This window comes from Mus caroli, chromosome 4 (genome assembly GCF_900094665.2).
Source record: "Mus caroli chromosome 4, CAROLI_EIJ_v1.1, whole genome shotgun sequence".
In the NCBI taxonomy this organism is placed as follows: Eukaryota; Metazoa; Chordata; class Mammalia; order Rodentia; family Muridae; genus Mus; species Mus caroli.
Window position 1 is genome coordinate 127,256,752 of NC_034573.1, and position 10,735 is coordinate 127,267,486.

General features: G+C 51.2%; 2 protein-coding genes across 2 annotated transcripts in view; one reads left to right on the top strand and one right to left on the bottom strand.

The window, feature by feature from the left end:
- Window positions 1–3,202, top strand: part of Hspg2 (heparan sulfate proteoglycan 2) — a 102,353-nt gene extending 99,151 nt beyond the window's left edge. The window contains exons 91-96 of the mRNA XM_021159573.2: window positions 673–748; window positions 837–915; window positions 1,071–1,138; window positions 1,298–1,381; window positions 1,803–1,906; window positions 2,033–3,202. Of these exons, the coding sequence (XP_021015232.1) occupies window positions 673–748; window positions 837–915; window positions 1,071–1,138; window positions 1,298–1,381; window positions 1,803–1,906; window positions 2,033–2,205 (584 nt within the window). The 3' untranslated portion in view covers window positions 2,206–3,202. The remainder of the gene's footprint in view (window positions 1–672; window positions 749–836; window positions 916–1,070; window positions 1,139–1,297; window positions 1,382–1,802; window positions 1,907–2,032) is intronic.
- A 1,460-nt stretch (window positions 3,203–4,662) lies between these two features.
- Ldlrad2 (low density lipoprotein receptor class A domain containing 2) lies at window positions 4,663–6,984 on the bottom strand. The gene is made up of 3 exons (XM_021159369.1): window positions 6,927–6,984; window positions 6,115–6,255; window positions 4,663–4,892 (listed from the first exon to the last, which is right to left on the bottom strand). The coding sequence occupies exons 1-3, from the start codon at window positions 6,982–6,984 to the stop codon at window positions 4,663–4,665; spliced, it is 429 nt and encodes a 142-aa protein (XP_021015028.1).
- Between the last annotated feature and the right edge of the window lie 3,751 nt (window positions 6,985–10,735).

A 10,735-nucleotide genomic window follows, 5' to 3' on the forward strand; every position in this document is an offset into this window, starting at 1 on the left:
GGATTTCTGAGTTCAAGGCCAGCCTGGTCTACAAAGTGAGTTCCAGGACAGCCAGGGCTACACAGAGAAACCCTGTCTCAAAAAACAAACAAACAAACAAAAAATGGCAGCGTGTTTAATAGTGTGTGTTAGTTTCAGAGGAGCCAGGTTCGGTTCCCAGCAGACACATGGTAACTAGCCTGTAACTCCAGTTCCAGGGAATCTCATGCCTTCTTCTGACTTCTGTGGGTACCAGGCACACATGTGAGGTATAAGCATGCCGGCGAAACAGTCATTCACAGAGAATTCAATACATCCTAGGTGGCAGGAGGAAGAGAAGGAAAGAGACGTGCCGCAAGCCCTTCCCCCACCCCTTTTAAAGTAAAAATGTGGGTAATGAGATGGCTTAGCATGTAAGAGCACTTGCTACATACACCAGTGACCTGAGGTTAATCCCAGGGACCCACTGTAGAAGGAGAGAAACAACCCCCGAAAGTTGTCGTCTGATCTACACATGAATTTGCGCGTGCGGCACGCGCGTGTACACACACACACACATACACACACACACAATATCATGAGCATTCCCACACTCACATGCCCATACAACACAATGGTAATTAGCTATAAGTAATGTTAATTAGCTATGATGGACTTAGAGATTCACACTCTCTGTCTCCCTCACTCCCACAGATGCCCCTGGGCAATATGGAGCCTACTTTTATGACAATGGCTTCCTAGGCCTCCCTGGTAACAGTTTCTCAAGGAGGTAAGATGGATGTTAGTTGACTCTCTGGGCCTGGCAGGGTTAACCTAAGTCTGAGACGCAGATTTCCCCACCTGCTCCCTCTTCCCAGCCTGCCTGAAGTACCCGAGACCATTGAATTCGAGGTTCGGACCAGCACAGCTGACGGCCTCCTGCTCTGGCAGGGTGTGGTAAGTGGGAATCTCTGAGGGACCTGGGGCTTCTGGGGTTAGAAACTGGCCTACACTGGTCAGGAAAGTGTAGAGAGAGGACGGCTGAGGCTGCAACCCTCAGGGTCTCAGTGCTCCAGTGAGGGACACCTAGAGACCCCATGTTTCCTTGGCAGGTGAGAGAGGCCAGCCGCAGCAAGGACTTCATTAGCCTTGGACTACAGGATGGCCATCTAGTCTTCAGGTGAGTCCCAGCATCTCCATCCCCCTCTTCCAACGCTGGCTTCTCCCCTGGGGAGCTGCAGGTCCGGGTGCCCCAGCTACACACCCCAGTATCATCTGCACCTTCATACATCCTGTCTCACCATCAAATTCACACCATTGTGGATCTCCGTTACTCCAGCTACCAACTGGGCAGTGGGGAGGCCCGTCTTGTCTCAGAAGACCCCATCAATGACGGCGAGTGGCATCGGATAACAGCACTGCGGTAAGGAGTCCAGCCAAGCGCTAGGGGGAGAGACCAGAGTTGGGCATAGGATCAGGAGCACATACCTCCCCACCCTAGGCTTGGGGCAAGGTGGAGGCTCTGAGATCTGAGGGACAGAATAAGTAACTGATACGGAAAGACTCCTTACTGGCAAGCAGCGCTCCTCCAGTATCAAGGTGGTGATATACACTTGTGATCCCAGCTCTTGGGAGGTGGAGGCAAGAAGATTCTGAGTTCGAACCCAGCCTTGGCTTCTTAAAGAGGGGAGAGCTGAGGACAGGCCTCAGAAGGTGGCTGTGTGTGGCCAGTAGGAAAGCAGAGAACTGAGAGCAAGCACGGGCCGGATGTGCCTATTGGGAGTGTCAATGGCAGGGAAGGATGGGGATCCAGGGCAAAGGACCTGACCCTGTCACATCTGCAGAGAGGGCCAGAGAGGCTCCATCCAAGTAGACGGTGAGGATCTGGTCACCGGCCGGTCCCCAGGTCCTAATGTGGCGGTCAACACCAAGGACATCATCTACATTGGTGAGTGCGGGCAGGGTGTTCAGACAGACGGGAAGGAGATGGCAGCCTTCAGGGCTGCAGTCTGGTTTCCTTGTCTCTTGGTTCCACCAATGACCCACTGTCACAACGATCCTCTTCCTGCCACAGGCGGTGCCCCAGATGTGGCCACACTGACCAGGGGCAAGTTCTCCTCTGGGATAACAGGCTGTATCAAGAATCTGGTGTTGCACACGGCCCGGCGTGGAGCCCCGCCCCCACAGCCCCTGGACCTGCAGCATCGGGCCCAGGCAGGGGCCAACACACGGCCCTGCCCCTCATAGGCACCCACCTGCCTCCCACGGACTCATGGGCAGCACCCAGCCTGACAGTGTCGAGTATATTATTATTAATATTATTATGATCTTTTGTAAGAGACAGGCAAGGCCACGCTTCGCTGCTACCGCCCTGGGCTGGACTGGAGGGTGGGTGCGCCAACTTCCCACGCATTCGTGGGCAGAGCCCCGAGGATGGTGGGCAGGACAAGGGGACTGGAAGAGGTTTCCTCAGAAGGCTCCCGGAACTTGGAGTCAGGCATCGTGACTGGTAGGGCTCAGAACTGTTCCCATCCCTTTCCCTGCTTCAGCGTCAGTCTGGGCTGCCCATTTCAGCAGGCCGTGCGGACAGTCCTCATTGCTGTGAGCGCCAGCCTCAGTTATCACCTGGTGCCTCACTGTCAAACTGAACGAGGGGGTGTGGCCATGGCCTGAGCCACTGTTCTGGGAGCAGAAGGCAGCTCACTGTCTACCCCCACCTCCCCACAAGGGCCACATACCATCCCAGCCTCCTCCACACCCACCTAGCCAGAGGTCCCATGTCCCTGGCAGTCTCCCCTCCCACCCAGCCCTCCTCCACCTGCATTCCCCGACCCCTACCCCCACNCCACCCCCACCACCCCAACCCTCCCCACCCCACCCCACACACACACAGCCCAGGGCTCTGCCCTCAGGAGCTGCAAGGGAAACCAACTCGTTCCCAGAATCGCTAGGCAGAGCCCAGCAATGAAGTCCCACCACACCAAGCCACACCCCCCACTCTTCTGGAGGTGAAGGCCCAGGGCGTGGGGGAGCAGGGATCAGGAACACCAGTGGCTTGGTGGAGGCAGCTGAGACCTCAGCTTGGGAAGGGAAGGAGGGATGATGATAACCCTGCCCGTTTGGGAGCCTGAGGACCTGACTAAGGGGTAAGCAGGCCCAGACTGTGGCTCTTGGGTCCTAGAGGGAACCCCCTGTGGTCTTTCTCTGATTTTTTTTTTCTTAATAAACGGTGCTATCCCTGCTAGAGGTCTCCTGTTTCAATGACAAGGGATTCACTCAGTACCGCTGGGGGAAGGGCAAGGCAGGGTCGCGTCTCTGAGATGCGGAAGAGGAGCAAACCCTGAGGTTTTTTTCTGATCAAGGCAGACCCCAGTTCCTGCCCTAGGCCCCCTCCCCTGTCCAGCACAATGATCCACCTCTACCCGCAGGATCTGTTGTCCCCTCTGTCATGAGCACTCTGCCTCAGAAGCAGATGGACAGATTGTCTTCCCACAAATCAAGCTTTATTGAGTGACAATAAATTTATATAAGCTACGTCGATATCATTGGCTGCAGCTGGGCGTGGTGGCACATGCTTTTAATCCCAGCACTTGGGAGGCAGAGGCAGAGGCAGGCAAATTTCTGAGTTCGAGGCCAGCCTGGTCTACAGAGTTCTAAGACAGCCAGGACTAAACAGAGAAACCTTGTCGCCAAAAAAACAAAAAAACAAAACAAAACAAAAAATATATCATTGGCTACAGCTTCTTTCTCATACATGACCCTTGGCAATCTCAGATCCTCTCCTTCCAGTCACAGTGACTAATTCTCAGACGTCTCAGGGCACGTCTCGTTGTCTTGTGTATATCTACGAGTATATAGGTGCGTGCTGTATCACAGAACAACTAAAGGTTTGAAGAGGCCCCAGTGAAGGCAACGAACGGCCTGAGACGCAGAGAGGCCCTGCTGTAGTTTGAGTTTAACGTCCCAGTTAGTGTTGCCAGCCACCATGGAGCTGGGTCCCAATAGTTCGCAACTCAAACAAAAGGCAAGCAGGGAGACCTGCTGCACTGAGACCCCCACATCAGGACACTGCCCCAGGTGCTTCACCCTTCCATCTAGGACACCACCAGCTGCTGGTGGTCACTGCAGCCCTACTTCAGGTGTCCTTCCCTGTATTTGACCCAGGGCAAGAGGTTGCGTCATTCTTTGGTCTGTTGTGTTCTTAAGTCTGGTCTTTCTTTTTTTTCCCCTACCACATGTGTACCTGATATCTGAGGAAACCAGAAGAATAGAATTATAGACAGTTGTGAGCTGCCATGTGGGTGCTGGGATTTGAACTCAGGACCTCTGGAAGAGCAGCCAGTGCTCTTAACCACTGAGACATCTCTCCTGCTTTGGTTTGGATTGATTTGGCTTGGTTGGGTTTTTTTGTTTGTTTGTTTGTTTGTTTGTTTTTGGTTTTGTTTGTTTGTTTGTTTGTTTTGTGACAGGGTCTCTCCTTGTAGCCACGACTGTCCTAGAACTCTATATGTAGACCAGGCTGGCTTGATCCTTCTGCTTTCTGCAACCTTTACCTTGTTTGGGAATCAGGACATGGTCCATTTCTCAGAGAGACAGACTGAGGGTCAAAGAACCAAGTGACCTCTTCCAAGTCAGCCAGCTAAAAGAGCCTAAAACCCAGGCCTGTCAGAGCCCAGAGCCTAATCAACTGATCACTACAGCCCCCTAACGATGACCTCCCTGGTTCTGGAAGGGCGGCCAGCTCAGCCACAGACCCCCAGGAGCCACCCGGCCAGGACATAGGTGACAAACATTGCAGGCTGCACAGCATCTGAGGCGGAGCCTGTGGGCACCCGGGTGCCAGGCCAGCCAACCTGGGCAACAGCAGCACCAGAGGAGGCCAGTGCAGGTCAGCAGCATTGAGGAGGCCAGAGCCATCCACCAGAGCCAGGGACCTGTGGGAGGAATGAGAGTCCAGTCAACTTCTACTGGGCCTAGTGTCCTGAAATCATGGAGATAAGGTGTGTGTGTGTGTGTGTGTGTGTGTGTGTTACCATGCGGTAATTTATGGTAGAGTGAGGGCATGTGTACCACAGCAAATATGTGGAGGGCAGGGGACCACTTCATGGAGTCTGTTCTCTTCTTCTTTCCTTTGTATGGGTTTACATTGGACTCAGGCTGCCAGGCTCACTCAGCAAGCGCCTTTACCCACTAAGCTTTCTTGCCAGCTCCCCCCCCCCCATCGTCTTTTTTGCAGTTTTTGCTCTTTGGCATGTATGTCTGTATGGTGTGTGCTTGGGAGGGGGGTGTTTGTTTATTTGTTTGTTGAGACAAGGTTTCTCTGTGTAGCCCTGGTTGTCCTGGAACTCACTCTTGTAGACCAGGCTGGCCTCAACCTCTCAGCAATCCACCGGCCTCTGCCTCCCGAGTGCTAGGATTACAGGTGTGCTCCACCATTGCCCGGCTTGCTTGTGTTTTTATACATGTTCTCATGTGTGCAGATATACATTCGAGCATTTGATTGTGGAGGCCAAGGTTGACATCAGGAAGCCTTTTTTTTTTTTTTTTTTTTTTGGTTTTTTTTTCCAGACAGGGTTTCTCTGTATATTCCTGGCTGTCCTGGAACTCACTCTGTAGACCAGGCTGGCCTCAAACTCAGAAATCCACCTGCCTCTGCCTCCCAAGTACTGGGATTAAAGGTGTGCACCACCACTGCCCAGCCTTTTATTATAATTATTATTTAAGATTTAATTTACGTTTAATTATGTGTCTGTGTGTGGGCATGTACACAGGAGTCCAGGTGTCCTCAAAAGCTAGAGTGGTCAGATCGCTGTGGGACTGGAGTCGCCTTCAGTTGTGAGCTACCCAACCTGGGTCCTGACAACCAAACTCAGCAAAAACAGGATGAACTCCTAACTTCCAAGTCATCTCTCCCCTTCAGGACACTGCCCTGCTCAACCTCCTCCTTGCCACCTCATTTTCCCAGACAAGTTCTTTCCCACTGAACCCAAGGCTTGTCTGCTGGACTAGACTGGCTTCCTTAGTGCCGGGGTTACAGGTTCACCCCACTGAACCTGGCTTTTTACATAGGGGCTGGGATCCAAGAGTTTTCCTGGCTGACCCAGGTGGAATTTTAGTGGATAAATGTAAGGAGTTTTTTTACCAAGTGCCATCTACCTTCCAACACTTCTTGTGTGATGGGCGCCAGGCCTTCTGGAGGGGTCCACTCAGCTGTGGAACCAGGAGCCATAAGAAGAGTCAGAGGCTTGGAACTGTTATCTTCCAATGTCCCCGTCTCCTTGGGTACCAGAGAGGGACCTGTGAGCAGTAACAGCACACTGAGAGCTTCCCCTTCAGGGGACACTACGGTGTCCCTGACACCCCATGAGGGTTCTCTGACATCCTCAGTACCAAAAGAAGGGAAATGAGGGACAGAGTTGATAAAACATCTGGCCAAGGTCACACAGCCTGGAAGTGAAGTCTGGTCTACCCAGCAGGCTGGTAAGTGGAGCTGCTGCTTCCCAAGACATGGGACAGAGCCGTTTGGGGTGAGCAGCGTCCTAGCAGTAAGTGGCTCGCTCTAAGCAGAACACTTCAGTAACAGCACTTGCAGGTGAGGAGTCTGCATGGTTAGATGCAATGACCCCATACCCCACCGATGAGGGAACCGAGGAGTCACGAGGTCTGTTATTCAGTTAACTATTGCTTCTCAAGCATCTGCCATAACCCAGAGGTTGTCATATGGACTGGAAGTGATGACAGGTTCTCTCCCCAGGTCTCCGGGCACACGCTGGACTAGACGCTCCTCCCTCCGCTGCACTGACCCTCACACTCTTGATCTCTAAAATGACCATTATTGTAGCCACACCCCCTCCTACTGTATGTTACCTCTCTACCCAGGCCCTGCCACCCCCAGAGATGAGCATTAGGGCCAGCCAGCCTCTCCACTTTAATGTTCAAATGGGGTCCACGTGATCCCGATCACTGACCTCCGCAGCTGGCTGGGGGACGGGAGTCCTGGTCACTGCCGTCGCCGCAGTTGTCCATGTTCCAGTCATCACATAGGAGGCTCCGGGGCACACATCTGCCATTCCGACAGCGGAAGTAGGTGCCGCAAGACCCTGGGGTAGAAAATGGAAGCTGGGAGTAAGGATCCTAGACTAGATCCCACAACACTGTGGTCCCATGGTGAGAGAACTGGGAGACAGGACAAGGCTTCTGTCTGACAGCATGTTCATGGAACGTAGGTGGCCGTCTCCTGGAGAGATAACAGTATACAATCTTTAGGGCAGTCAACACAGTGACAACTGGTTGTGGTGCTGGTGGCCATGGTGGCTTAGTGGCTAACACTTACTGAATTCATAAAATAGGTAGCCCAGGATGTCCTTGAACGTCTAGTACTGATGACCTTTGACCTCTGGTCCTATGACCTCTGCCTCTACCGCTGGGATTGCAGGTGTGAGTCACCACCTCTGTCTTAGTTAGTGTTTTACTGCTATGAATAGATACCATGACCAAGGCAACTCTTATAAGGGCTGGCTTACAGATTCAGAGGTTCAATCCATTATCATAAAGGTGGGAACATGACACCATCCAGGCAGACATGGTGCAGGAGGAGCCGAGAGCTCTACATCTTCATTTGAAGGCTGCTAGCAGAATACTGACTTCTAGGCAGCTAGGATGAGGATCTTATAGCCCACACCCACAGTGACACACAAGGCCACACCTACTCCAACAAGGCCACACCTTCTAATCGTGCCACTCCCTGGGCTGAGTATATACAAACCATCACAATGTCCAATTTATGCAATGCTGAGGACCAAACTCAGGGTCTTCTTTGAGCTAGACAAGTCACATCCCAACACCTCTAATTTAATATATTTAAATTATTTCTTTATTCCAAGACAGGGTCTCCCGGTGTGACCCAGTCTAGACTCAAGCACTTTATGCCCCTGATTCAGCTTCCAAGGATGGGATTATAGGCATGGATAATGTGTACTTTAACCCTGTGGAGCCATGGTAAGGAGACTAGAGCTAGGGGAGGTTGGATCACCTGACCATGGCCACAGGGCTTATCATCTGGGTAAGAGGAAGGATGGATGTGAAGTTCACACAGTGGTGTGAGTGTGGGTCAATGTGCCTATGACCCAGGACTCACAGTGGGGGCTGGAGAGATGGCTCAGTGGTTAAAAGCACTAACTGCTCTTCTGAAGGTCCTGAGTTCAATTCCCAGCACCCACATGGCAGCTCACGGCTGTCTGATGCCATCTTCTGGTGTGCAGAGTACATGCAGACAAAAGTACCCACATCCATCCATCCATACATACATACATACATACCTACATACATACATACATACGTACATACATACATACGTACGTACATACATACATACCTACATACATACATACATACATACCTACATACATACATACATATGTACATACATACATACATACATAGAATCGCAATAGTCCTGAGCATCCTTGGCAGACTCTGGCTCCTGCCTTTGCACTTACCACTGGTTATGCTACCATTCCCATCCTACGTGGGAAATCTCCACTCAGGTGCTATTTTATCCTTCAGCTTACCCAGAACTGCAAGTCTCCTCTCTCCCATGGATGCTCATCCCAACTGAGGGCCCACTAAACCTCTTGTCCCTTCTGCAAGACACAGATCTATTTGTTTATTTGCTTCCCTGCCTTCCCTACCAGCAAGCCAGCACCCAGAACACAGGGCCTTCTCTAGTGCTTGCTGCAGTATCCTTAGTGCCTGTGATATAGCACCTGGCACACAGCAGGTGCTCAATTAATGTTTATGAATGACCACACATGAGCGAAGGAATGAGACTCAGTATACAGAGTCTGGCAGACAGCTTGACTAATTCCATGCTGTGGGCAAAAGTTAGCTTTAGAGCCAGGTATGGTAGCTAATCAGTAATAGCAACATTTGGGAAGCAGAGGCAGGAGGATCAAGAATTCAAAGATATCCTACATAGTAAGTTCAAGGATAGCCTGGGCTACATGAGACCCTGTCTCAAAAGATCAAGGAACTGGGCAAACTGTTCAGTGGGTAAAGTACTTCCTGTGCAAACATGAGGACCTACGTTTGAATCCCCAGCACCCATGGAAACTCTGGGCACAGTGGTGTGTTCCTGTTATGTTGGAGGTAGGATGTGAGTCAAGCAGATACTGGAGACTTGGTAACCAATAGTTTAGCAGAAATGGGGGTCTCCAAGTTCAGTAAGAGGCTCTCAAAAAAATAAGGTAGACTCCAGTAAGATAGTTCAGTAGGCAGAGGCACACCCCCGACATGGTAGGGGAAGAAACACCTCCTACCCTACCAGTTGGCCTCTGACCTCTGACATACACACCATTAGGGCATACTTCATATAGAGCCAGAGACTCAACAGGGAAGGGACAACACCTCCCATCCTCTCCTCAACACCCACACGCATGCACACACATGTGCACATACACACAGACGATTCTAGGGCAGACAAAGGTAGTTGAACCTGCCTGAAGGACCAAGTGGCTCATAGCCAAGAGCCAGCCCACCATCTAATCCTCCAGGACCTAAGGCAGTGCCAGAGGCCCCTAACCTTGGCATGCCTACAAGCCCCATACTTAACTCTCTAGTCTGGAGACTCAGCCAGAAATAACCATGGAAAGCTAGGAAGCCTAGGCTCTTCTGGGCTTTGAGAGCTAGCCTGCTCTCCCTTAGAGCAGTGATATCAGTACACGGTGGCTCCAGACCCGGGGCAACCTGCAAGGCTATGTACAGCCTTGGACTTGATCTGAATTGCAAGGCAGATTCAACACCTCGGCTTGAATCAGGCATAGTGTTGAAAGCCTGTGATCTAAGACCTCAGGAGTGGAGGCAGAAGGATCTCTAGGTCAAAGCCAATGTAGGCTACAGAGTTAGACCTTGGCTCAAAAAAAAAAAAAAAACCCAAAAAACAAAAAAACAAACAACAATAACAAAAATCAAACTGGGTGCATGCCTTTAATTCCAGAACTCAGAAAGCAGAGGCAGGAAGATCTCTGTGAGTTCAAGGACAGCCTGGTCTACAAAGCAAATTCCAGGACAGCCATTATTTTATAAATAAATAAATAAATAAATAAATAAATAAATAAATAAATAAAACCAGTCTCAACAAAATGGCTCAGAGGGTAAAAGCTGTGACAGACATGTGCTGTTTGAATGTCTCTCTCGCGCGCACGCGCGCGTGCACACACACACACACACACACACACAGAGCTCTAAGCCTCTGGTCCCAGCACACAGGAGGCTGAGGCAGGAGAATGGCTGTAAGCTCACGGACCCTGTCAAGAAACAGAACCAAGAAACAAAGAAATCTGAAAACACTGTACAGATACGCAGAGAGATTGACTGGTGGTGAGCTGGCGGCCAGAGAGGGCTCAGAGTGGACTCTGCCTTGCCTAAGTGAGTTTTAGGGGAGAGTCCTAGTTCAGGCCTTCAGCAAACCTGGCAGGTTGGCCCAGACAGAGGGGCCAGTGTTCATATCTGGGTGTGAGGCGGTATTGAGTTCCAGCTGTGAGGTATATGGCAGTTTAGGTGAGAAGACAGTGAGTATGTGAGGGGTTTGTGCCAACATGAGTTCAATTGTGAAGGTCATACAGTTTGGGTGTGGACAGGTGTTTTGTGTGAACCTTGTTCAAGTGTACCTTGAAAGAGTGTGTTGGGGGGCTGGTGAGATGGCTCAGTGGGTAAGAGCACCCGACTGCTCTTCCGAAGGTCCAGAGTTCAAATCCCAGCAACCACATGGTGGCTCACA

Excerpts from the sequence above, each read along its gene's own strand:
- Ldlrad2 (XM_021159369.1), bottom strand. The coding sequence starts at position 6,984 with ATGGACAACTGCGGCGACGGCAGTGACCAGGACTCCCGTCCCCCAGCC. Across the intron at positions 6,256-6,926 it reads TCCCCCAGCCAGCTGCGGAG|GTCCCTCTCTGGTACCCAAG; the intron begins GTCAGTGATCGG and ends TACTGCTCACAG. Across the intron at positions 4,893-6,114 it reads CACACAAGAAGTGTTGGAAG|GTCCCTGGCTCTGGTGGATG; the intron begins GTAGATGGCACT and ends TTCCTCCCACAG.